Source organism: Plecotus auritus, assembly GCF_963455305.1.
Source record: "Plecotus auritus genome assembly, chromosome: 1".
Lineage (NCBI taxonomy): Eukaryota > Metazoa > Chordata > Mammalia > Chiroptera > Vespertilionidae > Plecotus > Plecotus auritus.
The window spans coordinates 116,533,439-116,561,187 of record NC_137770.1 but is presented as its reverse complement, the minus strand read 5'-3'; the positions used below and the strand labels follow the sequence as shown (position 1 = coordinate 116,561,187).

Below are 27,749 nucleotides of genomic sequence, written 5' to 3'. Positions count from 1 at the left end.
ATAAGGGCCTGGAGTAATCTTTAGAGAATACGAAAAGTCCTGGACTCTCTATTTTTCCTGGGCTGTCTTAAGCCGGGTGTGATGAAGCCATGTTGGGATTCCGTCGACCTTGACTGCTGTGGAGGTGCTCCTTTCCAGGTAGGAGTCAGTCCTTGGGTGGCAAATTTCTTTACCCAAACAGAGTCACCAGGGTGGAAGGGATGAACTGGATCAGAAGTTGGTACAGGCAGAGAGTCTTGGACATGCTTCTGGATTGCTTCCTGGGTAGACGGTAAAGCCTGTAAGAACTTGAGTAAAGGCTGGTTATGGATTTCAGCTTTTCTAGATTGGGTAGTTCAGGGTCTGGAAGAGTCACTAGAATCTGTAGAGGCCCCACTGGTTTTAGGGCAGTCTTCCGGGCAGCTTCATTTGTGGCCCGGTTCCCGCTTGCTTCTGTGGAGTCCCCTTACCTTGTAAAAAGCACTATGTATATGAGCTATTGTAAATGTGTACCTGCTATCAGTATAAATTGTTACTGATTTTTCTTTTGTCCACCGGAGAGCCTGAAACTGGGTGACTCGAGTGTTTGACATCCAGCGCTCCAGTGTGTTCCAGAGTAAAGCCTCAACCTCATGTGGGACAGTTAGGATTAGTTCCTACCCTAGGGTTAACTTATTTGCTTTTTCAATAAGTATAGCTGTGGCTGCTACCACCTGGAGGCAGGTAGGCCACCCAAATGCAAAGGGGTCAAGTCTTTTGGACAAATAGGCTACTGGCCTTTTCTAGGGGCTGAGACTTTTGGACAAATAGGCTACCAGCCTTTTCTAGGGGCTGAGACTCAAAGAGGGGGTGAATACCTCTTTGGCTATGCCCCTTGTCTCATATACGTAGAGGTGGAAATACCTAGTTACATCTGGTAGTGCTAGTTGGCCCATTGTCCTTGCTCTGCTCATGTCTGTCTAACTGCCTAATATATTACCTCAAGGATCCTGGCTCTGAATTCTTTTAGGGAAAATAGACGTTGAATTTCTTCTGTAGCTGCTTCGTGCTGAGGAGGGACAGAGTTTTCTCTCAGAGCCAAGAGATCCTTGCTGTCTGTCAGAGGGACGATGAGGCCTGGGCACAGAAGGAGGTGGGCTTGTGACCTGACAGAGACAAACTGTAACAAATGGTCCCGTGGAAGGGAAAGAAAACATTTCAGTTTTAATAACCTCTATTGAAATAGAATTTTTCTCCTAAAATCAAAATTACCTCTATGTTTATCAAAAGAGCCAGATCAGGACCAATTTATCTATTGTATTCAATTTGGCCTGATTGTTTGCACAAACACAACAAGAATGGTAACTAACTACCTTTGCTGGAATTTCATGATTGAATCTTAGTGTGCCCCGTAGAGCCAGGAAGCCAAGTCATCTAGCTGCCGTCCGGCCTACCTGTAGTATCTGCTGAATTAGGTGAAGTCCTCACTTGCAGCGACTCTACCTGGGCCCACGCCCTAGGTTTTAAGGTTCATCTCAGTAGCCCTCCTACTCGCCGCGGCCTAGAGTGCTTGGGGGTTCCCCAGGGACGCAGAGGTGTCCTTATTGCTCCCCTTCTACTCTGACCAACCGCCAGTAATGATAGGGTATGGGCCTGATGCTCCAGCGCCACACATTTTCAGGGCTCCCAAGCAGGATACCAGGCTTTTCCTTGGCACCCTTATTGGCTTCAAGTCTTCCGAGTTCAGACAGGGGTCTTTAAAACATGATATTCCAGTCAAAGTTTTAAGTTATTAAAACCACTATTAGAAACCGGTCTTATTGAATTTATGCAAAGAAATGTATTGCCATGATTTCTTAATTAAGAATTGCCAAATTTGAGCCACGCATGCGCTAACCGCAGGGAGGGTCCCCAACTGCCGCCCAGGCTGCTTGTCGGGCCTGGCATGGCGGCCTCCGGAGTCCTTTAGAGCAACAGAGAGAGAAACCAAGATGGCAGCATAAGTAAGCACCTAAACTGCTGCCTCGCACAACAATTTCAAAACTACAACTAAAAGACAGAACGGACACCATCCAGAACCACAGGAAAGCTGGCTGAGTGGAAATTCTACAACTAGAAGGAAAGAGGAAAGCTCACGGAGAATCAGAGGAGTGGCAAAGGAGGGCTGAGGTATGGAGACACGCGCAGAGAGGAAGGGCGACTGAGTGCCTGGCTGACTTTCTCTGGCGGGAGGGGGAAGGAAGCCCCCGACTGCACTGAACCATAGTTCCGACTGCACTGAAACCCAGTTCCGGGCGAAACTCCGTGGATCCAGGCTCATACAGGGGGAATCTGGACTGTCAGGTAGAGAGAAAGTAACATGGAGACTCACAGACTCTGAGACCCGGGGGAGCCGCGGCGGGTCTGGAGGCGCACGCCCACACAGGAGTGCTCGCAGAGAAAGCTGAATGTGGAGGTTGCCGCAGGCATTCCCTAGCGGAAGGGAGTCTGAAGCTCCTGACTGCACTGAACCCTAGTTCCGACTGCACTGAACCCCAGTTCCAGGCAAGCCCCTGGGGACCCACGCTCTTACAGGGGGAATCTGGACTGTCAGGCGGAAACTCAGGGGAGTGTGGAAGGCAGAGGTCTGGAGGTGCACGCGCAAGGGCAGGGCTGACGGGAAGCCAAGACTGTCTGCTCCGCCCTGAGACTCCACCCCATCCAAGCTGAGCACAGAGGCTTTTGCAATTTGGCAAGTCTAATCCTATAAGGCTGTCCCCAGCACCGAACTTCTCCCAGCATAGACACAGCTGATCCTTACAGCCAACTGGCCTGGAGGTCTATTCCTCCCAGTGATACCAACAACAATCAAGATTTAACTACAACAAGGTTGTACACACAGTCCACAAAGGGGTGCACCAAGAGTGTCCACCTCAGGTTAACTGGGGAGGCCGACCCACTGGGCCATATAGGAAACCTAGCACACAAAGCTACCCTACCAACTCAGGGAAGCAGCGAAAATGCGGTGGCAAAAAAACAGATCACAAACGTAAGAAATGGAGGAAAACAAACGACTGGATATAGAATTCAAAACCACGGTTATAAGGCTTTTCAAGAATATCCTAGAAAAGGCCGATAAATATAACGAGACCCTCAAAGATATGAAAAAGGACCAACTAGAAATTAAACATACACTGACTGAAATAAAAAATATTATACAGAGACCCAACAACAGACTAGAGGAATACAAGAATCAAGTCAAAGAATTGAAATACAAAGAAGCAAAAAACACTCAACCGAAAAAGCAAAAAGAAAAAAAAATCCAAAAAGTTGAAGATGGTGTAAGAAGATTCTGGGACAAATTCAAGCGTACCAACATCAGAATTATGGGGGTGCCAGAAGAAGAGAGAGAGCAAGATACTGAAAACCTATTTGAAGAAATAATGACAGAAAACTTCCCCCACCTGGTGAAAGAAATAGACTTACAAGTCCAGGAAGCCCACAAAACCCCAAACAAAAGGAATCCAAAGAGGACCACACCAAGACACATAATTAAAATGCCAAGAGCAAAAGACAAAGAGAGAATCTTAAAAGCAGCAAGAGAAAAACAGTTAATTACCTACAAGGGAGCACCCATACGATTGTCAGCTGATTTCTCAACAGAAACTATGCAGGCCAGACGGGAGTGGCAAGAAATTTTCAAAGTGATGAATAGCAAGAACCTACAACCAAGATTACTCTACCCAGCAAAGCTATCATTCAGAATTGAAGGGCAGATAAAGAGCTTCACAGATAAGAAAAAGCTAAAGGAGTTCATCACCACCAAACCAGTATTATATGAAATGCTGAAAGGTATTCTTAAAGAAGAGGAAGAAGAAAAAAGTAAAGATAAAAATTATGAACAACAAATACATATCTATCAACAAGTGAACCTAAAAATCAAGTGAATTAAAAACCTGAGGAACAGAATAATCTGGTGAATATAATAGAATCAGGGGCATAGAAAGGGAGTGGACTGATAATTCTCAGGGGGAAAGGGGTATGGGGGAATTCAGGATGAGACTGGAGAAAAATCGTACACCTATGGATGAGGACAGTGCGGGGGAGGTAAGGGCAGAAGGTGGGGTGGGAACCGGGTGGAGGGGAGCTATGGGGGTAAAACGGAGAAACAATTGTAATAATCTGAACAATAAAGATTTATTAAATTTAAAAAAATTGCCAAATTTCAGAGGAATTGTATAAGGAGAAAAATATATTGACCTGCTTTAAGATCTTCTGAGTTTCATTGTCCTTTCTATGGATTCTTCACAGTAACATAAAAATGTCTTCAAATGGCAAGAAGAAATTCAAAATGTATCTATATTCAAGTAGACAATTACAATTGTCCTTGTAGTAGGGTTCCTCCTACTTGACTTGTAGTCTCACGTGTCACAGGACCTCATGGGGTCTGTAATTCCTGTAAGCAGGGGGTTAGTACTCACTACTTCACTACTTTTCTCTGTTCTAAACAAGACTCCCCCAGTTTCCTAAAGTTGAGGTTTGTGCCACACCTGATATGGGTATGGTCACACAGGCCTGCAAGCCAGTAATATTGGCACTGCAGCCACTTGTGACAGCTAAATCTTTTGCTACTCAACATGACACATGGTAGGGCTATACAAATATCTTAGGGAGGTGACTAAAGTCTATTCTTGACCTTCTACACAAAGCAAAATTGTCCTTGTCTCTCTGGAGCCATGTCCATGAAGATGCAGGCATCATCTAAGTCTATTATACAGTTTTCTTTTTTTTTTTTTTTAAATAAATCTTTATTCAGATTATTACAATTATTTCTCCTTTTTCCCCCCATAGCTCCCCTCCACCCATTTCCCACCCCACCTTCTGCCCTTACCTCCCCCCCACTGTCCTCATCCATAGGTGTATGATTTTTGTCCAGTCTCTTCATGAACCCCCCATACCCCGTTCCCCCTGAGAATTATCAGTCCACTCCCTTTCTATGCCCCTGATTCTATTATATTCACCAGATTATTCTGTCCCTCAGGTTTTTAATTCACTTGATTTTTAGGTTCACTTGTTGATAGATATGTATTTGATGTTCATAATTTTTATCTTTACTTTTTTCTTCTTCCTCTTCTTTAAGAATACCTTTCAGCATTTCATATAATACTGGTTTGGTGGTGATGAACTCCTTTAGCTTTTTCTTGTCTGTGAAACTCTTTATCTGCCCTTCAATTCTGAATGATAGCTTTGCTGTGTAGAGTAATCTTGGTCGTAGGTTCTTGCTATTCATCACATTGAAAATTTCTTGCCACTCCCGTCTGGCCTGCATAGTTTCTGTTGAAAAGTCAGCTGACAATCGTATGGGTGCTCCCTTGTAGGTAATTAACTGTTTTTCTCTTGCTGCTTTTAAGATTCTCTCTTTGTCTTTTGCTCTTGGCATTTTAATTATGATGTGTCTTGGTGTGGTCCTCTTTGGATTCCTTTTGTTTGGGGTTTTGTGGGCTTCCTGGACTTGTAAGTCTATTTCTTTCACCAGGTGGGGGAAGTTTTCGGTCATTATTTCTTCAAATAGGTTTTCAGTATCTTGCTCTCTCTCTTCTTCTGGCACCCCCATAATTCTGATGTTGGTACGCTTGAAGTTGTCCCAGAGTCTTCTTACATTATCTTCAACTTTTTGGATTTTTTTTTTGCTTTTTGCTTTTTCGGTTGAGTGTTTTTTGCTTCTTTGTAATTCAGTTCTTTGACTTGATTTTTGTGTTCCTCTTGTCTGTTTTTGGGTCTCTGTATAATATTTTTTATTTCAGTCAGTGTATGTTTAGTTTCTAGTTGGTCCTTTTTCATATCTTCGAGGGTCTCGTTATATTTATCGGCCTTTTCTAGGATATTCTTAAAAAGCCTTATAACCGTGGTTTTGAATTCTATATCCAGTCGTTTGTTTTCCTCCATTTCTTTCGTTTGTGATCTGATTCTTTGACGCCGCATTTTCACTGATTCCCTGAGTTGGTAAGGTAGATTTGTGTGCTAGGTTTCCAATATGGCCCAGTGGGTCGGCCTCCCCAGTTAACCTGAGGTGGACACTCTTGGTGTACCCCTTTGTAGACTGTGTGTACAGCCTTTTTGTAATTAAGTCTTGATTGTTGTTGGTATCACTGGGAAGAATTGACCTCCAGGCCAGTTGGCTGTAAGGATCAGCTGTGTCTATGCTGGGAGAAGTTCGGTGCTGGGGACAGCCTTATAGGATTAGACTTGCCAAATTGCAATAGCCTCTGTGCTCAGCTTGGATGGGGTGGAGTCTCAGTCTTGGCTTCCCGTCAGCCTTGCCCTTGCGCGCACGTGCGTGCCTTCAGACCTCTGCCTTCCCGGCTCCCAAGTCTCCGCCCGAGAGTCCAGACTCCCCCCACAGAGCATGGGTCCCCAGGGGCTCGACTGGAACTGGGGTTCACTGCAGTCAGAACTGGGGCTCAGTGCAGTCAGGAGCCTCTGACTCCCTTCCACTAGGGAAAGCCTGTGGCAACCTCCGCAGCCTTTGTGCGCACTGGCGCGCGCGCGCTTTCAGTCCTCCGCCTTCCCCGGCTCCCGAGTCTCCACCCGAGAGTCCAGACTCCCTCTGTAAGAGCGTGGGTCCCCAGGGGCTCGCCTGGAACTGGGGTTCAGTGCAGTCAGAACTGGGGTTCAGTGCGGTCGGGGGCTTCCTTTCCCCTTCCGCCAGAGAAAGTCAGCCAGGCTCTCAGCTGCCCTTCTTCTCTGCGCGCACGAAGACCCTTTGCCGTACCTCCAATTCTCTGTGAGCTTTTCTCTTTCCTTCTAGTTGTCGAATTTTCACTCAGCCATCTTTCCTGTGGTTCTGGATGGTGTTCGTTCTGTCTTTTAGTTGTAGTTTTGAAATTGTTGTGCGAGGCAGCAGTTTAGGTGTTTACCTATGCCGCCATCTTGGTTTCTCCCATAGGTGTATCCTATTATACAGTTTTCTGCAGGCCACTGTCAGGGCTGTGCATGGTGGCCAGTTCTTTGTAGCCACAAACACAGCCTGTCTAATTTCCCTAAATTTTATTCTGGCACGGGAGAAAGTTGTTTTGCTGTACACAGGCAGGTTAACCCCTATATAACTGGGCTTGGACATCTGCCTAGAAAGCCGTGATCTATAAGTTTAACATGCGGCCTTAGGTCCTTCCAACCCAACAGGGTCTCTGCCATCCCTCAGTCAGACTCCTCCTCTTCCAGCAGCAACAGGTACTGAACCCTTTCAGTACATTTGCAAACAGGGAGCTTCCACTAGCTCTGTCTGCTGCTTTTACAGATCCCGGGCTTGCTGCTCTATTCCTGGGGCTGCTGGAAGGCCAGTAGCAGTCACTGGCTTCTGGTTTGTAGCCAGTAAGCCAAAGGCCTAAGTCTTGTATTGCTTGTTGTAAAATGCTCATTACTCACTGGGCAGCAGCGGGGCAGCTCTAGTGTCAGGTAAATATCTGCTGTCCCCCGCTTTTCTCGCTGCTGCGTCTTCTTCCAGGGCCACTGCAGGCAGCTCGGGCATCCAGCCCCCCTTCTCTTACCTGGCTCTCGGGGGCTGAGTCTGCCTAGCAACCAGTTTTAAATCACCAGGGCAGCCGGGGACTTCAGCTCCGTTTCTCCTCCGCTTGGCTCCTGGGAGTTTAGTTTTTTAATGTATTAGAATTCTTTATCCTTAGAAACCTCAATCCTTTAATGATTACCAAAAGTGAACAGTCAGCATTTTTAGATTAATATTTATGAACACATTTAAAATGTACTTTTTCAAGAAAATATAACTAGACCTTCAGTAATAAAACTAAGAGCAGGTATCTAGTAAAAACTGCTATATTCTTCCTTATGTAATTTCAAGTATATTGTATTGGTCTAATTTAGTAATGGAAGGGTTAAAAAGATTAGAACGGGGCAGCTAGATTAATTATGCTTGCAGAAAACTTGCGACCTTGAATCTAGTGAAGTTCTGATAAGACACCTGGACCAGACCCCTATGCCAGCAGAGCGGTCTGCAGCCAGTAAAAACCTATCTCTCCCTGCTTTGTAATTAACTGCCGACACCACCACCCCCTTTTTTCTGCATTAACCATTTACTATGTCCTGAAACAAGGCAAATGGTCTGAGATCCTGTATATTTAGGCTTTTTACATTTAAGGATACTTTTTTCTTTCTATAACCATTGTTTTCCCTCATAGATTTTTACTCTTTACTCTAAGCCCCTAGAGTATCTTATTTTTTTTAAAATATATTTTATTGATATTTTACAGAGAGGAAGGGAGAGGGATAGAGAGCTAGAAACATCAATGAGAGAGAAACATCGATCAGCTGCCTCCTGCACACCTCCCACTGGGGATGTGCCCGCAACCAAGGTACATGCCCTTGACCGGAATCGAACCCGGGACCCTTCAGTCCGCAGGCCGACGCTCTATCCACTGAGCCAAACCGGTTTCGGCAGCCCCTAGAGCAGGGGTGGGCAAACTTTTTGACTCGAGGGCCACAATGGGTTCTTAAACTGGACCGGAGGGCCGGAACAAAAGCATGGATGGAGTGATTGTGTGAACTAATATAAATTCAAAGTAAAGGAGTGGAGGGGAGAGCAAGAGAACCGGATAGAACAGCCGGATCCAGCCCACGGGCCGTAGTTTGCCCACGGCTGCCCTAGAGTATCTTAAATCCTCCTCCTTTACCACTCTTGATTTCTCCGACCATCCCCGTCTTCCTGCTACCCCCCCCCCCCCCGCCCCGTCCCATCCCCTAGTCCAGTTGCTTGTCTCCCTTCCGATTGTGAGTCAGAGGAAGACAATTCCTTCAGAGGGGAGAAATAGAAACAGTGGGAGTTTTGGAGAAAACTACAGATACCGCTGTAGTAATCCTTCCTCCTGGATGCTGGGTTCCGACCTGTGGAGAAAAATGACTCTTAGTCAGTCTGGAAAGATAGCGGATGAGGATAAGGGTGTGTAGGGACTGAAAGCCTGGAGGGCCTCCTGAAAGAAAAGATCTTTAATCCAGTTACAGATGCTATCTGAATCAGGATGAGGGAGGAAGGGAAAGACCAGGTTATGTCCTCTATGAGGATCCTAATAAATAACTGAAAACAGCAAGTCAAACAAAACACACAACCACGAAGATACCGGACCACACAAGACACACAACCAGGGTTAACAGGGTCCAAGATACAAACATAGAGAGAAATTTTACCAGATATTTACCCAGAGGTTAAACAGTCCACCTGATTCCTGGTTTATTTGCCTGAGGAAGTCCTTGACTTCTGGGGAGGTGATCAAGCTCCCCCCTTCCACTCACTTGGAGTGGGCCTGACTGATAAGGGCCCCTACCTTACTGATTCTGTCGACAGGTCCAGAAGTGTCCATCCACTCTCTCCAGATGCTGGTCGGGTCCTGGGCTGAGGTCCAGGAGCACCTGGGAGTCCCCCCGGTTCAATTCTGCTAAATCAGCAGAGCGGCACCTCCCAGAGGCCTGTCCAGCTCCCCCGGGCCCCAAACCCAGTCCACTCACCAGAGGCTAAAAAGCCAAGCATGGGTTGGTTTTCCCGGAATCTCAGGGAACCAATAATGTTACAGAAAACTGGAGAAGAACCAAGCAATACTTAGAGAGATGGAGTTACTTACATTTATTACGCGCGGGTCCAGAGGAAAATGTCTCTCAAATTCTGGGCCCCAACATGGAGGAATTTTCCCTATTTATATGTTTTTACCTTCTTTGTCTCCCAAATATGGGGTGTTTCCAGCCCCCTTTGCAAGTTCTTAAAGAGCCCCTATGTGCTGGGGCCTTGAGACCTCAACCAAAGGCTTGGCCTGGTGCCAGCACTGATAATTTCATCCATGGAAGGTTTAATGGCCTCTCTGAAGTGGAAGTAGTCTTATTTTCCTTATTATTTAAGCAAGCAATTACAGAAGCCAAATAGCAGGGTTAAAATTTCAAACAGCAGTTTTTATATAAGATGGATGCTTCAATACTGCTCTGTTATTTGAAAAACTAAGCCCAGCTGCCATGGCTCAGTGGTTGAACATTGACCTATGAACCAGGTGCTCAGTTGAGGTTCTATTCCTGGTCAGGGCACATGCCTGATTTACAGGCTCCATCCCCAGTGTGGGGAGTGCAGGAGGCAGCTGATCAATGATTCTCTCTCACCACTGATGTTTCTGTCTCTCTCTCCTTCTCCCTTCCTCTCTGAAATCAATAAAAGTATTTAAAAAAGAGAGAGAAAGACTAAATATTGTGGAGATGTCATCAGTTTGCTAAAATTATTCTATAATTTCAGTGCAATCCAAATTTTCTTTGTCTGGGGTGAGAGCATGTGATGTGTCTTGACAAAAGATTCAAAAGTAAATCTAGAAAAAATAAACAGTTTTTTAAATTGTCTCTTTACATTAAATTGTAAGCTCCATGAGGTCAGAGGCTCTTGTCTGTGTTCTTTTTCCCTCAGAACCTTTCACAGTATCTAGTATATCCTAAGGGATCAAATGTTTGGGCATGAATGAATATAATGAAGAAAAAAAAGGAAAAGTGAAAGTTCCCCATAATCTCAATCCAATTAGGTGTCTACATACATTTGTATGTGTATATTATATTTTTTCCAACAAAAATCTTCTGAAATGCTAGTTTAAGCATTTGTTTTGTTGTTCACAGTTCAGAATTTAAATTTCCTTCTGGTATTCAAGGTATCTCACAACCTGTTTTCACCTTAACTATTCAGACTTGTATCCTCCCTGCCAAAACATACCTTGTTTATCCTTCACTCCATGTTCATTTAAACTGTAAACTTCCCCTGGACCCTTTCTTCCAGGCCAGCTTTCTTTCCACCTCTAATCCTTCCCCACCCCCACCCTGCCCCCTTCCTGTGCACTTTGTGTTTTGGTTCTTGTTGCCTTGCTCTATTAAATGGCTGTGTCTGCTCAGCTTGTTTTTCCATCTACACAGGGCAGCTTTTTTCTTTTCTCCTCAGCAGTTTGCACAATGCTCTCTATCTGGGATGGGTTCTCAGGAAAACAGTGTTGAATGAATTTGTCAAAGGATCTTCCCTTCTCAAGACAGAAATGACCTCTAGAGGCCCTCTTGTCCACCCCTATCTCATGTTGGATTCCACACCATGACATCCCAGACAGATGGTCATCTAGGGACATGAAGCTGCCCACCTCCATTACTGGGCAGTTTTGATTGCTAGAAAAGTCCTTCTTTGACCTGGAATCTTCTTCCTGGTTACTCTGCCCAGTGATTGTAGTTCTGCCCTCTGGGGCTTTAGAGAAAACAAAAAAAAACAAAAAACTACCTGCTTCCTCTTCCACAAGGCAGCCGCCTATATTTTTAAAGACAGTGATCCATTTCCCCTGTGTTTTCGATCTTCCAGCGTTGAGGTGTTGAGGTATTTTAATTTTGAGTAGCAGTCAGCTTAAACTCTAATTCATTATTTTTGAAGGCCTTTTATGTGCATGTCACAGTGCTAGGTGCCATATTCTTCCAGTCCCCTCAGAGATGTAACCACTTGTCTCTCTACCTTCTAATCCTCCAGGGGGAAGATGAGGGCCCATTCTACCCAGGATGTTGTATTTTGGAGGTTAGCAGTTCTTATTCCAGTACCCCAGGGAAGTCTCCTGGACAAGTGTTGTATTAGGACTGACTTTTAAGCCCATGAGATGAATTACGGAATAAAAGACCTCCCATTGATAGGAGCCGCCCAGGGCCATGACTAGGCATTGTAGGCATTCTATGGACAGAGGATTTGGTTCTTCTTTTCCTCCCTTTCCTGGTATCCCAACCCAGAACACTTTCTACTGTTCTTTTAAGCCACCAGGCAGCATGATGTAATAAAGAGAGCCAGATAGGCCTGGGTTTACTCTGAGGCTCGGGCAAAGTTACTTGAGCTTTTTGAGCTGTTGTTTTTCTATCTCTAAAACCACCACCTCTACATTATAGAATTAAGTAAGAAAATATTTTGTAAGCTTTTTTCCCAGTCTTGCTATGTAGAAGATGCATAAACACTAGTTTCCTGCTCCCTTTTCTCCTTCCCCAACCTTCTTTCACCACCATTTTTGAGGGATTTAAAGGCAAAATGCTATGTGGCTTCCTAGGGAAGATGAGCTAAATGTGTGTATAGTAGCCAAAGCTTGACTTGGTCAGGTATTTGGAAACAAATTGTCATTTTCTTGTGAGCTCCTAGTGAGATCAAAGCTGTTAAGAGATTTCTCAAATAGGAGAAGCTGAGAACGTTGTAAAATAAAGTGTCATTCTGGCTGCTAGGCTATTGAACACTGCATGCTGCCCATTGGCTGACAGAGGCTGTCCTCTGGCCATTAGACTTGCATGCAGACTTTCAACTGGAAGGCTTTTCTCAGGGACACCCTCTTGATCCCTAAACTGTTGAGCTGGCTCTTTTGGGCTTTTTTTCTCCAAACTTGCCTCTGTTGCCCCCTGCTTTTCTCCACGCTCGGGTCTCAGTCAGCCACACTGAGCATTCAAGAAAAAAATCATTTCTGGGCTGATAACTTTCCAGCAGTCACACTCATACCCTGTTGATAGGCCAAGAAACCTGCTGACCACAAGCAGTTGGTCAGTTAAGAACCAAGAAAATAATTGCTGAAGCTTGTAATTCTCCCAATGAAAGGAGGGAAGAGCAGAACTGTGGCGTCTGAGCCCTCATGGGGGAGCCCATCCTGGTCTTTCAGCAGCTGTGTCAATGCTTTCTATATGCTGGGGCGTGGGACAGGACAACTTATAGACTGGGGACATAGACAGGGGCACAGGTAACCAGAACCCAAGTGACACAGCCCAGAGGAGAACAGTGTTAATTCTGCCTGGTGGGCAGAGGTGGAGGCTTCATAGAGCATTTCAACTGGACTGTAAAGGGTGAGCAGGGTTTAGGAATTACTCTCACCTCAGCCAGAAAATCATGTGAAGCAGGGTGGAAGTTTAACTGCTCCAATACAAAGAGAGTAATTTGAAGAGAGTAAACATTTCCCCATCAGCCCCAACTGAATTTTTTTTTTGTTAGTCCTCCCCGAGAATATTTTTCCCATTGATTTTTAAGCGGGGAGGGGTGGAGAGAGAGAAAGAGAGACACTGATTAGTTGCCTCCCCGACATGTCCCAACCGGGGCCAGGAATCCAACCTGATACTCTTCGATGTGTGGGCCGATGTTCTAACCATTCAACACACTGGCCATGGGCCCAACTGAATATTTTAAACTAAGTAATGGACTGTCCTGGCTTTGGAACTGGATAACAGGGAACACCTCTCTTATGGCCAACTGTTTTCCCTGCATTTCTTTAAATAGTAACTGACTGTCCTATCTGTAGAATGGGTCAAACAGTGGATTGCTGAAAGAGTTTAGTGTGCCATTTCTCTCCTGTTTGGGTAGGTCTCCTTGACCTTTCTGGTCATAGAGGTAGGGGCATTTCAGACTAAAATCCCATCACTAAGCAGGTTTTTAAACTAAGTGGTTCACACTTAGTAGGCAGAGCTGAAGCAAGTGACCCCCAACTCCCATCCTACAAGGCATTCTCTTCTGTTCCTAGAACGGAGAGCTCTCACACTTAGGTGTTTATTGTCATACTAGGCGCACAGTGGTTGGACTGGCCTGCCTGCTTTTACACTCCTTTCCTGCTTTGGAAAACCCTGTCTGAGATTCTGGGTTGAGGATTCCATCCTCTCCACCTGAGTGTTAAATAGTTTCTGAGTGAGTATACACAGTGCTGGAAGTTACTGTAATTAGCAAAAAAAACAACCCCGTGTTTTCATCCCTCCTGATAAAGAATCCTGTGAAGAACCAGCTTCAGATCTCCAGCTAGAGAGAGAGTTCGGAATTCAGCTGCCACAGTAAACAGCTGACATAACAGAAGCAGCAGTGATCACGGGTTAAGTAAATGTCTTTCAGCCTATAGGAGCTCCCAGGATAATTGACTTTCCAGCAGGAATTTATGGCTCAAATGAAATCACTGGGCATTAGGGAAGCTGCTACATCCTTTGAAAGGAGGACTGTGTCTGGTTTTGCTGACCTGACAGACATTATTCATCTTGATTATTCATTATCCTAGTTGCCGCCAGATTTCTGTTGACTGTAATTACAATGTGGGGGTAAGTTTTGGCTTTTGAAATTTTTTTATTTATAGTGTTCCACCAACTTGGTTATCTGACTCCCTGAGCTGAAGGTGCAGTAGGCAGATTTCCACCGCATCTGCTGGGGACATGAGGAGTGCATAGTCAGATAGCATTTACTGAGCACTTCCAGCAGAGAAACAATTCGGTGTAGCCTATTCATTTCAGCTGACAGAGTGTCGCTTCTTGATTATGCTTACCTCTCTTTGTGCTAGATTGTTGCTGTCAGAAAGCAGGTCTACACCTCAGATCCCACTTGGAGTAATAGAAGAAAAGGATGGCCCCCAAATATAACCGATAAGATCTCCTGCTTTCAGGCAAGCTTTATTAAAGGGAGAGGAAAGAGAGAATGGAATTTGACCAGGCTTCAGTTTTATTGGCATAGCTTCACAGCAAGATCCTTATGCAGTCCAAAGACTGTCCTCCAAGAAACCTCTGCTCTCTGTTCCCATATGCCCCTCCCCAACCTCTTAAACACCCCAGCCAGCTGGGTGGCATTTGCCTATGTGTGCACATTGTGTGAGTGCATGCACCTGTGGTCCTGGGGAAGAAATGAGAGAATGTGACGGACTCACTGTGTCCAATCCCATCCACTGGATCAGGGGTGAACAGCAGGCTTCTAATACGACTTTTTAATTTTTTTTTTTAAATTCAGTCTTTTAATCTTTTTTTTTCCCCCCTTTTAAATCCTCACCCAAAGATATTTTTCCATTGAATTTTTTAGAGAGTAGAAGAGAGAGAGAAAGAGAGAGAAATATTGATGTGAGAGAAACACATCGATTGGTTGCTTCCTGCATGTTCCAGGGCCTGGGCCGGGGAGGAGCCTGCAAACAAGTTACATGCCCTTGACTAGAATGGAACTGGGGACCTTTCAGTCCACAGGCCACTGCCCTATCCACTGAGCCAAACCAGCTAGGGCTAAAAGGACATTTTATATATCCCCTAGCAGAGGGTGGTTTTTACTCTCCTGTATGGTATATGTGTTTTGTTTGTATATTTTTAAAAGATGTTCAATTGGCTCAAATAGCCTTTTAACAATGATTGTGGTTCATTAAGCATTCACTAGGGCCGCAGTCGACAAACTGCGGCTCGCGAGCCACATGAGGCTCTTTGGCCCCTTGAGTGTGGCTCTTCCACAAAATACCACGGCCTGGGCGAGTCTATTTTGAAGAAGTGGCATTAGAAGAAGTTTAAGTTTAAAAAATTTGGCTCTCAAAAGAAATTTCATTCGTTGTACTGTTGATATTTGGGTCTATTGACTAATGAGTTTGCCGACCACTGCACTAGGGCCTAAGAAGTGCCAAGCAATGTGCTATGTGCTTGCAATACAAAGATGAATAAGACACCTTTGCTCTCAAGGAGCTTATAATACAGACTAGAGGCCCAGTGCATGACATTCGCGCACTGGGCGGAGGGGGGGGGGTGTCCCTCAGCCTGGCCTGTGCCCTTTAGCAGTCCGGGAGCCCTCGGGGGATGTCGGACTGATGGCTTTAAGCTGCAATCGGACATCCTTAGAGCTGCCATGGAGGCGGGAGAGGCTCCTGCCACCACTGTTGCGCTCGCCAGCCATCAGCCCAGCTTGTGGCTGAGCAGCACTCCCCCTGTGGGAGCGCACTGACCATCAGGGGGAAGCTCCTGCATTGAGCATCTGCCCCCTGGTGGTCAGTGCGCACCATAACGACTGGTCTTTCTGCCGTTAGGTCAATTTGCATATTACCCTTTTATTATATAGGATAGTTTCAAAATTGTAATATGTTAATTTCTGAGCTCAAAATGTACAGAGATTGTTTCCAGAGTACTTAGAACAGCTTGGGGTGAAGAGGAGGCTGCCCATAGAAAACAATGCTTGATTTGAGGAATAAGTGTTACCCAACTGAATAAGGCTAAGAAGCAGATTTCAAGAACATAAAGGCATATTTATATTTGCAGTTTCCTTCCTTCCATTATGTGGTATTTAACCTAATCAATTGAATCATAATTAGGTTTTTGCTATTTCTCTAATGAAAATGAACATCAACTGCCCAAGCCGGTTTGGCTCAATAGATAGAGCATTGGCCTGCGGACTGAAGGGTCCTGGGTTCAATTCCGGTTAAGGGCACAAACCTGGGTTGCGGGCTTGATCCCTGGTAGGGGGCATGCAGGAGGCAGCCAATCAATGATTCTCTCTCATCATTGATGTTTCTATCTCTCTCTCTCTCTCTCCCTTACAATCTGGAAATCAATAAAAATATAATATTAAAAAAAGAAAATGAACATCAACCAAGTGGCATAGGGTCTCTGTACCTTGGGAATAATTTCAGGCCCTGGGGATCCTTACATCACTAGGGAGTTCTCATTACTAGACTTAGGGCTTCTAGTAGTGAGGCTTGGCTGAGATACCACAACTGTGGTATCTGTGGCCTGCTGCCTTTGACCCTTTAACCCCCACTTAGAGTGTTGTATGGAAAGCCAGGCTAGCTATCTTTACAACATTATATAAAATGTACAAACACATCCTCATATATAAAAACCCTGGGTCGTAATGACCAGTAACAACCGGAGGCTGACCAACCAGAAGTCAGTGCTGGCCCCGCCCCCAAGGAAGCAGTAAGGGGCAATCAGGCAGGCAGGCAGAGGTGTTAGGGGTGATCAGGTAGGCAGACCAGCGGTTAGGGGTGATCAGGTAGGCAGACGGCCCCTCACAGGGCTGGCCCCACCTCCAAGCAAGTGGTTAGGGGCAATCAGGCAAGCAGGCAGAGTGGTTAGGGGTGATCAAGTAGGCAGACGACCCCTCGCAGAGGGATGTCTGAGTTCCAGCTTAAGCCTGATCCCTGGGGGGTCCTGGACTATAAGAGGGCACAGGCCAGGCTGAGACCCCCCCCCCAGTACACGAATTTCGTGCACCAGGCCTCTAGTGTGTGTGTGTGTGTATGTATGGCTAAGTTGACTTGTGCATGTGCAATACATATAAAGCTCTCACTGGCACCTATTGCACGCGTGTGTTTCAATCTGTCATTGTCAATCGTGAATTTGGTTGACACTTCTATTATAGAGAAAGGGCAAATAGCAACATTAAAATATTTCTTCTAATTAACTTCCTTTCAATGTGTATGAATCCATGCACTGGGACACTAGTATACCATAAAGAACCTGCAGAAAAGTGGTGCATCTCAAGTGGTGGCTTCTTTCGGAAGATCAACTAAGGAGGAGAAGGTTCTCAGGAAATTGGGCCTTTGTGTCCTCCTCTTCCAGAATTCTTAGGTATAAGTAATGCCCACCCTCCTTCAACAAATGGAGATGATTATTCCACCTGATTTCCCCTCATTTTGGAATCATAATTGGAAATAAAAACAACAGCAAGCTCTCCCTATAAGGGTGGCAGAGATATGGACCTGAGCAGTGTAAGCCAGGATAGCACAATTGCTAATGCTCTTCATCTTCCTCCTAAATGATTGCCTTGTTTTCTAATGCTCTCTTCCTACTCATTCTGAATTCTGTGCTTTGTTCCTTTTTAGAATGGTGGTTTGGCTTGGAGTGATGATGCAGATGGAGGCCGAGGAAGAGAGATCTCTCGAGATTTTGCCAAGGTCTGTAATGTTTCCTTTGTGATAACAAAAGGGCAGTTCTGCAGTGGGTTGTTGTATCTGATCCCCAAAGAATAGGACAGGAGTGGCCTATGAGTCATATTTGTAGTCATTCAGATGGTTGTGTATCTCTGGTGTAAGGCTTCCTGCATGAGACGAATTTTTTTCATTGTGTTTTTTTTGGGGGGTGGGGGGACTGGGATTGCAGCTGTATGAACTGGACGGTGATCCGGAAAGGAAAGAATTCCTGGATGACCTCTTCATCTTTATGCAGAAGAGGGGTGAGTGTGCATTATTTCAATTCTGTTAATATTTATTGAGTGCCTACCGTGTGCAATTCACACTTTGGCTTAACTCCTCCCCACAGAGTGCCAGAGTCAGCTCAGGAAGACAAGGCATTTATTGGTTATGAACTTAGCTGAACAATTGACAACCAGATTGAAGAGGGCAGAGAGGGCCTTGCAGAAAATGAAGGGACTGATCGTTCAGGCTTGATCCTGTCTTATTTTTGTCACTCTTCTGATTAACTGGTCTCTGGAGTCATTTCAAATTTAAATATACTTTTTTCTTATCTTTATAGCTTCCTTGGACATCACTTAAACTAGTATGTGAGGCTTCCTACTGATACATCTAGCCTTAGAGAGACTGAAAAAGGCCAATGAGAGAATAGAGGCCCCTCAGGATTTGTTGGGAGGGTCGGAAATGACCCATGAAAAGGACAAGCTAACTCTTTTTCTAACCCATTAGCTCTTTGATTTTTGCATCCACTGGCTTAGTGGGGGCATTCCTGCAGTTTAACTGTAGGTACATAGGTGTCTGCTTGATTACACCTTCTCACTTCTCTCCTTTCACTCTCCCTCACCTACCCCCATCCATCTCACTATGGACCATGGCATGACTGAGTCTTGAGCCCAGTGACTCAACCTCCTGTCTTTATAGCCTTTCATAGCAATGGGTTCACCAACTGGGACAGCACTCAGGAAACATGGCCAGAACCCTAGCATCTCTAGGAGAAGGTCCTCAGCAACCTGTGTAGCTCCCCAGGACAAAGCCATGGGAGGAATGCTACTCCCACTAGCCTCTTCCCTATGATTATGCATCCCTTGATTTTTGTGTCAGCTCCTTCATTGAGATCTGGCAATGAAATGCTCCTCTTATCCAAGGGTGAGCTATAATGGCAGCCCCAGCTGCTAAATATTCTAAGTGAACTCTCCCTCCTTCCATCTCCAGTCACCCTCATCACCCTGTCTTTTCTTCTCCTTCCCCTTCCTTTACCTTCCAAATCCAAATTACCTTCTTAGTAGCATGCCTATCACTTACTTTGTCATTTCTTTGTTCACAAAAGACAATCAAAAGTTTGAGGTTTGGTGTGTGTCCCCCATCTCCATGCATATCAAAACAGTTGAAGCAGCCTTCATAGTTTACTCCTCCAGCTGTTGTCTGGAGCTGCCTGTGTCAGTGAAAAACAAGAATAGTCCTAAAAGATAATGTGACTAGCAGCAGTGAAACACCCTGGTTGCCCTGAGAGGGAGAAATCCACTTAATACTTTGATCTTCCCTTTCAGTTGCGTTTTAATTATTTACAAGCTCCATAAGCCCAGCTGGTGCAAACCCAGGAGCTGATCTCAGGGGCTGATATAGCAATATAGAGTTTTAAAAATATATTTTTATTGATTTCAGAGAGGAAGGGAGAGGGAGAGAGAGATAGAAACATCAATGATGAAAGGGAATCATTGATTGGCTGCCCCCCGTACCCCTACTGGGGATCGAGCCGGCAACCCGGGCACATGCCCCAACCACAAATCAAACTGTGACCTCCAGGTTCATAGATCAACGCTCAACCACTGGACCACACTGGCTGGGCGTAATATAGATTATAATTGGCGCCGTAGCTACCACTGCTTTATTTTCCATTTTATTGTTTTCTCCCTTCCCAGGAGGTTTTTTAAAAATTGATTTTAGGAACAGGAAGGGGAAGGAGAGAGAACATCGATGTGAGAGAGAAACATCAGTGGGTTACCTCCATACACACCCTGTCTGGGGATGGAGCCCACAATCCAGGTATGTGCTCTGACTGGGAATTGAACCGTCTGGTGCATGGACAGTGCTCCAACCAACTGATCCACACATGCCAGGGTGAAGGAATTTTGGAGGATAATGGAACTTATATCAGCCTAGCCAAGAATGAAAATTCATAATTGCTTCTTTAGTACTGTATGTCACCACTAGATTAGGATGTGTATGGAGGTAACACACTGATGTTTCTCTCTCACATCCACGTGAGGACAGCCAGTTTGTCATTTCTTTGGGCCCCCACTGCTAGCTCAGGGCTAGACAGGGAGGTGCTCAGGCCATAATTGGAGGTCATCAGTAGAGAGCAGTGAGTGCCAAGTCTCCTGCTACTCTGCAGCACTGGGGGCTGCCAGACTGCCATCTGGTATATTTCTGGATGAATCCAAAGTAGGAGTAAGTGACTCCCTTTGATTGTGTCAATTTATGGTTATTCAGGCCCTTAGTAAACCTTTTTCCTGTCTTCAGCACTTATATTAGATATTTCACTATTTGCTGGCATCACCAATAGAAGGGAACTGGTTGAGTCAGTTTTGCTATTTGTTAATTACTCTAATACAAGATTTCTCAGCCTTAGCATATAACTTTCGGTACTGGATAATCTTTTGTTGTGGGGGTACCCTCCCCTAGTTGTGGTTACCAAAAATGTCTCCAGATATTGTAAATTTCCCTGTGGGACAAAATTGCCCCCACCTGATGAGACCAGATGGGAAAGAGGGTAAAGATCTAAAATTTCATCTGCAGAGAAACTGTTAGGAAACATTCTTACTTCCACCTCTGGCGGCAAGGCCTGTATCAAGTCATATTGAGAGTGCCCCTTCTGTGGCTGAATGCCAAAGGCAAGGGTGCTGGACCCCCAATCCTGGTCTGGAGTGTAAGGCAGGCCTCAGAGAGGAACTGAGCTCCAGGGTCATGGGAGTGGAGGCAGAAATACAGGAGTGTACATGGCCCAGGCACAGCTGGAAGAATCCTTGTCTGTATCTTGGATGTCATTTGTTACCAAACTGTGAAGAGCCATATTTGGCCAAGAAGTTAGCACTCCTGTCTATGTACATAGTGGAGTTACTGAAGTTAAAATATGGGGCGGGGGTGAGGGGGGTGGGCGGACCAAAACTGTGCCTTTAGTTCACTTGCTGTGGTGAGCAGTGTATAGTTGGGATGGAGAGGGGAGATTGAGGCAGGGGGACAGTGTGGGCTGTTCCCTTAAGTTCAGTGATCTCCTTGGCAAACTCGTGTCTGATCATCTGAATTAGAGTGGGTGGTTCAAGAGAGTTGGGAGCAGATTGCACTTTTAATGTGAAGCTTCCTGTCATTTGCTTTTCATACAATGGTGAAAACAAGGGCTCCTAGACATTTGTGATTTATTTGTCACTCCCAAATTGGAGTATGTGAGGCACTCAGGAGCCAAATCTTGTTAGCTGGGTCCAAGGAAAAGCCTTACATAGACCTTGGCAGCAGATCATCCTCCAGAGCTATTATGAAGGATAAGTGGTAGATTTCACAGGAGCCACTGAAAACTGCCTGAGTTTGAAAAGCCTGGTGATGCCCACGTAGGCTGTGAGTGAGGCTGGGCAGCTTTGACATGGCAGGCTGCACCTCAGAGGAAGTGGACGGGGCTCCCTGCGAGGCAGCACACAGCAGACTTCCCCAAACAACTGCAGGTGATGAACCTGCTGTTCAGTAGGAGGTAGCCAGCTGTAACTGCTACTTTGTGCTGGCTCTTTTGCTTATTAATGCATTTGGCAAAATTGACTATAACAGATGAGCCTGTCAGGCATCTTGGTTTCTAGGCCAGACTTGGGTGACTTGCACCCTGGTGACCCTCCCCCACCAACAGAGCAGACTGTCCTAGGAGGAGCCTGAGAAGAGGCCCAGGCTGTGCCCAGGCGAGCTATCTCCTGCCTGCCTCTGGAAAGGGCTCTACATAAAGTCAGGGCTGTCATCCCACTCTTCCCCATGATCTTTAGCAAATCCTTCCCTTTCTGGGGCCATGGTTTGTTGATCTATAAAATGAGAGGGTTCAGTTAGAGTTAATCTGGAAGTTTCTTCCAAGTTCTGTGTTCTTTAGTATGTGTCCATGGTTGTGTCTGTTGAGCTAACAAAAGAGAAGACTCACGCTTGAAGAGCAAAAAAAAAGCCTTTAAAAGCAATTTCTATTAAAATAGTTATGTACTAGGTGTACCGGTTAATAATGGCGGATTTTGTAATCAAAAGAAAACATGATGGTTTCAAGAGTGCTTTATTCAAAGTAATGTCCAACACTAGCTACACATTTCCCCCACCTTTCAGGTAATTTGTGGATACCGTCCCAATAGAACTTTTCTGTTTTGAGGCAAACCATTCAGAGACCCAATTTTCCACTTCTTTGTATGTTTTGAAGTGCTGCTCAGAAAGTGCGTGTGCCATCGATTGGAACAAGTGGTAATCTGAAGGAGCAAGGTCTGTTGAATACAGTGGGTGGGTTAATACTTCCCAGGCAAGATATTTTAATGTGTCTTTAACTGGTTTTGAAGTGTGTGATGGTGCGTCATCATGAAGCAAAATTACTTTGCCGTGTCTTCTGGCCCATTCTAGTCATTTCACGATCAAAACGTGGTTCAAATTGATTATTTGTTGTCGGTAGCAATCAGTATTAACGGTTTCACCTGGTTTTAGAAGCTCATACTACACCACACCTTCCTGATCCCACCAAACGCAGAGCATTGTCTTCTTTCTGAAGCGATTTTGCCTTGCAGTCGATGTTGATGGTTGACCTGGATCAGCCCATGATTTTTGCATTTGGGATTCTCAAAATAAATCCACTTTTCATCGCCAGTCACATTCAATGCAAAGAAGACTTGTTTTCGTGCCGTTGAAGCAACATTTTACTGATGACTTTTCGGTTTTCCATTTATTTGTCTTTAGTTCATTTGATGTGTGACACCCATTTTCATTCCTTTAAAATCTTTCCCATTGGCCGAAACTGGTTTGGCTCAGTGGATAGAGTGTCGGCCTGCAGACTGAAGGGTCCCGGGTTCGATTCCGGTCAAGGGCATGTACCTTGGTTGCGGGCACATCCCCAGTGGGAGGTGTGCAGGAGGCAGCTGATCGATGTTTCTCTCTCATCGATGTTTCTAGCTCTCTATCCCTCTCCCTTCCTCTCTGTAATATATCAATAAAATATATTAAAAATATATATATTTCCCATTGCTTGTAAACAATGAGAAATAGTTTGCTGAGCAACATTTAATCTTTCTGCAAGTTGTTTTTGAGTTTGACACGCATCTTCATCCAATAATGCTTGTAAGTTGTTGGTCTTCAAACTTTTTCGGTTGACCTGGACATTCTTTGTCTTTCACATTGAAATCATCACTTTTAAAGCATTTAAACCAGCGTTCAAAAGTATTTTGAGATGGAGCATGTTCACCATAAGCTTTCCAAAGTATTCAGCAGCAGTTTTTTTCAAAATAAAGTAATGAATTAAAACTTCCCGCAAATGCTCTTTTTTTGGGTACGAAATTCGACATTTTTAAGTGTAAAAATATCTATGATGTTAACACCTTCAGCAAATTTGACAAATGAAGTGTTGAAGCTTGTCAATACAACAAAATAGCATACATATCAAATCGCATATATATCAACATATGTGTAACTCTGTCTATTGAAAAAATCTGCATTATTAATCTGTACACCTAGTAAAAACTAGACCAAGGATCCCCAAGACCAAATGCTTCTCCCCTTTTCTTGCTGACTGTATTTCTTCTTTTGCTGACTGAAGCCAAATTGAATTAAACAATTTGCCCTGGTTCTGTTCCCCCAAATGTTGTCTCTAGAATGATTGGTTAGATTTCAGAACTCTAGTACTCCTTTTTGCTCACCTTTTGCCATGTGCACATGCATGTGTACACTCGTTTCTCTGCCAAAAATAAAGTGAAACAGTTGTAGATAAAATTCTGTGGTTAATTGAACTCACTGTGTGTGGTTTCTGAGATGGCATTCCTTGGTAGATTTTCCAGGAGGAAATGGGGGTGGGGAGTGCTAATTTGGAAGTCTGATAAGCAAACATTTACAAACAATTCCACTCTTCCTTCATCAGTGAGGAAGAAAGGTTTGTTCTCTTGTTCCCTAGGCAGTGGTCATTTGAAGAGGAGGAGGACAATGGTTTTACTGTTGTTTTTATTATTATCATCCCATGCACTTTACAGAACCCTCTCAACCCATTATTTGACTTGCTACTCCCCATAGCTCCAGTTCTGGGGTAGAGACCAAAGGTTATCACTTATCCAGTGAAGAATCATTGGCTTAAGTAACTTACCTGAGGCCACAGAGCAGATTTAGCACTTGGTTTCCTAACTACCAGGCCTGTGCTCTTTTCTTCTCAGCACTGCCTTTGTGAAACTGGGCCCTAGCACCAGCAGCTCCATCACTTCCTGTTGGGGCAGTGGATAAGCTTTGTTTCTCCAGCCTTCCTACAGAGAATGCTGGTCTGTCTCCACAGGCCACTATCCGGTAGGATCTAATAACATCTAGCTGATTAACATAGGGTGGAACTCTTTGTGCAAGGCCTATCTCTCAGGGAAGGGCAGATTCCCAGTGGCACAGAGGCTGCCATCTGTCAAGGCAAGATGGAATGAGTTAGAGTTAGCACAGGAGACAGAACCCCCAACAGCAAGATCTTGCACTCACGTGGAGCACCCACAAGCAGGATCCTCTCCAGACGCTGCCCCAGCTGGGTACAACAGGCTAAGGCACTGCTTGGTTATATAGAAAAGTTTTGTCAAGACCTCCATCCCTCCTCCACCAGTTCTGTTCAAGGCTGCAAACTGACCTTGCTTTTCCCAATGGATTGTTGGATCTGTTTTTGATGTGTACATACAAAGAATTTACTGTGGGAAAAGGGCTTGGTCTACCTCAAAGTGCAATTTGAGTGTTTTTCCTTCTGTTGTATACTTATCTATCCATCTTAGGCAAGGAAATGTTCGTGACATATATTGCTTTGCCTTTTGGTGGAGGCAGGTTTTTTTGGTTTGTTTTTTTCATTCTTTGTATCTTGCGGTAAATGGTCTGTGCTGTGGACACTCTATCCTGGTAGACTAAAATATGTTGTTTTGTCAGATGAAATAGGCTTTGGGACTTCATTTCCTAACTTTATCCCCAAATGAAAGTCTAAAATACAAATCTTTAAAAATATTTTTTTTTATTGCTTTCAGAGAGAAAGAGATGGAAAGAAAGATAGAAACATCAATGATGAGAGAGAATCATTGATCAGCTGTCTCCTGCACACCCCACACTGGGGATCGAGCCCACAACTTGGGCATGTGCCCTGACTGGGAATCAAACCGTGACCTAGTTTATAGGTAGACATTCAACCACTGAGCCATGCTGGCCAGGCTAAAATGCAAATCTTTGTCATAGGATTAGCCCTTTGTCTGAGGCCTGATCTTTTTCTCTCCCCTGGTGATCCAAGTACTGTTGATATGCTATTTATCTTTTTTCCACATTTATTTTTTTTAATAAGAGAAAGTTTATTTAGAAAGTCACAGAGGTAGAAGAAGTGAGCTGTAGAAGAAATGGGCTCTGTAGAAGTTAAAGAAGGGCCCTTGGAGCTTGGGAGAGAGAAGGGTAAAGGTAATGCACCTTGGGGGGAAGAGAAGGGAAACGGGATAGGTGAGAGAGAGAGAGAGAGAGAGAGAGAGAGAGAGAGAGAGAGAGAGAAGAGAGGGAGAAGGAAATAGACTCTCTTTTCCAGGTTCAGTAGTTATTTAATACTCTATAACTACCCAGTTATTTATGATAGTGGGGAGGGATCCTGGTTTTTGAAAGGCCCACTTTTATAATTAAATTCAGCATCTTCTCCTTCAATATCTTTTATTGATACTTCTAGCACTTGGTAAAATTGGGTTGGTAGTTTTGTCTCCTTTGTTCCAAGATGAGCTTATATTCAGTAGAAATCGTCCAAGGGTTGGTGTAGGGCAGTGGTTGGCAAACTGCGGCTCGCGAGCCACATGCGGCTCTTTGGCCCCTTGAGTGTGGCTCTTCCACAAAATACCACGTGCGGACGCGCACGTACAGTGCGATTGAAACTTCATGGCCCATGCGCAGAAGTCGGTTTTCGGCTCTCAAAAGAAATTTCAATCGTTGTACTGTTGATATTTGGCTCTGTTGACTAATGAGTTTGCCGACCACTGGTGTAGGGGAAAGTTGGAAGTAAGGATTTGGCTCACTTACACTTTGAGAAAATCTGTTGGGTTTTGAGAGGATAATGGCATGGATTGGCAATGGAAGCTCAGACAGCTATGCAGTGCCCAGGCCAGAAGGCCCTGGAGTTGTGCCTCTCCCCTGCCAGCCTTCCACTCTCTCCTAGAGGCACCAGCTAGGTCTGTGGTTCAGCAGCAAACAAAACAGAGAAGACTTGGTAGTCCTTCTAACTCCTTGGCCAACTTGTCAGAACACAGTTTTTAAAGGAGATAGCACAGTCATAACCCTAATTTTATTATCAGCCATAGTAGAATACAGCATTGCACATTTATCTAAGGCAATTTATCTAAGCCAGAGTATCAAAAAAGGTGATGAATTTCAAATAAGCCTCTTGGGTTGTGATGCCTCCAGAATTTCCACATATTGCTGGTGGGAATATAAATGGGCATAATAACTTTGGAAATCTGTTTGGTAGTATTTACACAAGCTAAACATATGCCATTTCCCAGCAATTCTGCTCCTAAGTGTACCCCCAACAGAAATGAGTGCTTATGTTCAGTGAAAGACACATGTAAGAATAGTCATTATAGCCAAGCTCTGGAGAGAACTCAGATGTGCACCAGTATAGAGTGGTTAAATAAATGGTGCATCAGCCACACAGCAGTAAAAAAGAATGAACTTTTGTACCCATCAGGGATGACACTCATAGACACAAGATTATATACTACTAGTGGTCCGGTACACGAATTTGTGTACCAATGGGGTCCCTCAGCCTGGCTTGCAGGATTGGGCTGAAACCAGCTCTCTGACATCCCCCAAGGGGTCCCGGATTGCGAGAGGGCGCAGGCCAGGCCGAGGGACCCCACCGGTGCATGATCAGGGCTGAGGAGAGACCGCGGGAGGGCTCCAGGGCACGTCCAGCCTATCTCACTCAGTCCCAATCAGCTGGACCCCAGCAGCAAGCTAACCTACTGGTCAAAGCATCTGTTCCCTTGTGGTCAGTGCATGTCATAGCGAGTGGTTGAGTGGCCTTAGTATATCATTAGCATATTACGCTTTGCTTGGTTGAATGGACAACCAGACACTTAGCATATTAGGTTTTTATTACATAGGATGTGTATTTTCTACATGATTTCATTTATTTAAAGTTCTAGAAAATCAGCTGTGGTTACCTACTGGGTGGGCTAGTGGGGGTAGTGTGTATTGATTGGGAATGAGAGATGTTTAGGGTGCTGGAAATGTTCTGTGTTTTATCTGAGAAATGGTTATGGGGTGTACACAGAGTACAGGTGAGCTGTATACTTAAGATAAGTGCAATCACTATACTGTATGTCAGTTAGACCCATTCACTGGAAATCAGAAGTGGAAGGTTTAGGGTATGCATCACTCCATTTCTAGGATATTTGTGCACCCTGGCCTCTGCCCTGTCTTGCTGAATGGTCAACTTCTCACTGCAGTGCATGCCAGACATTGCTGCTCAGTTTCCCAGAGGCAGGTATTTTCTACACATAAACAAATCGGATATCACCAGTCATTTCTCTGCTTGTTCCTGGACTGGAGCATGGTAAGAATTAATATGCAGAGGAACCAGTAGAAAGCCTGCCTGCTTGTCTGCCTGCTCACATTCCCTGCTTAACATGGGTCTTAACTCTCCAGGCTTCCTAGTTGGCCTCTCTTGATGGGGCTATGGACATGACAAAGCCAGGAAGAAGCAGTGAGGGTCCCTGGAAGGGCTACACCCTAGGTCCTGGGCCTGCTCTGTGATTGCTTCTCTGTCTTCATTGGAAAGTGCCCATTCTCTCCTGGGGAGGAAGTGGCCCTCCCTCCAGCACTCCCACCAGCCCCATCTTTATCTCTAGAGCCAGAGGAGGCTGTTTTCTGTCTCTTCCCACC

At 44.9% G+C, this 27,749-nt stretch overlaps 1 protein-coding gene across 1 annotated transcript in view; it reads left to right on the top strand.

The window, feature by feature from the left end:
• The window catches only part of ARID3B (AT-rich interaction domain 3B), an 83,192-nt gene that overhangs the window by 39,809 nt on the left and 15,634 nt on the right, over window positions 1-27,749 (top strand). The window contains exons 3-4 of the mRNA XM_080659204.1: window positions 17,541-17,612; window positions 17,818-17,890. Of these exons, the coding sequence (XP_080515330.1) occupies window positions 17,541-17,612; window positions 17,818-17,890 (145 nt within the window). The remainder of the gene's footprint in view (window positions 1-17,540; window positions 17,613-17,817; window positions 17,891-27,749) is intronic.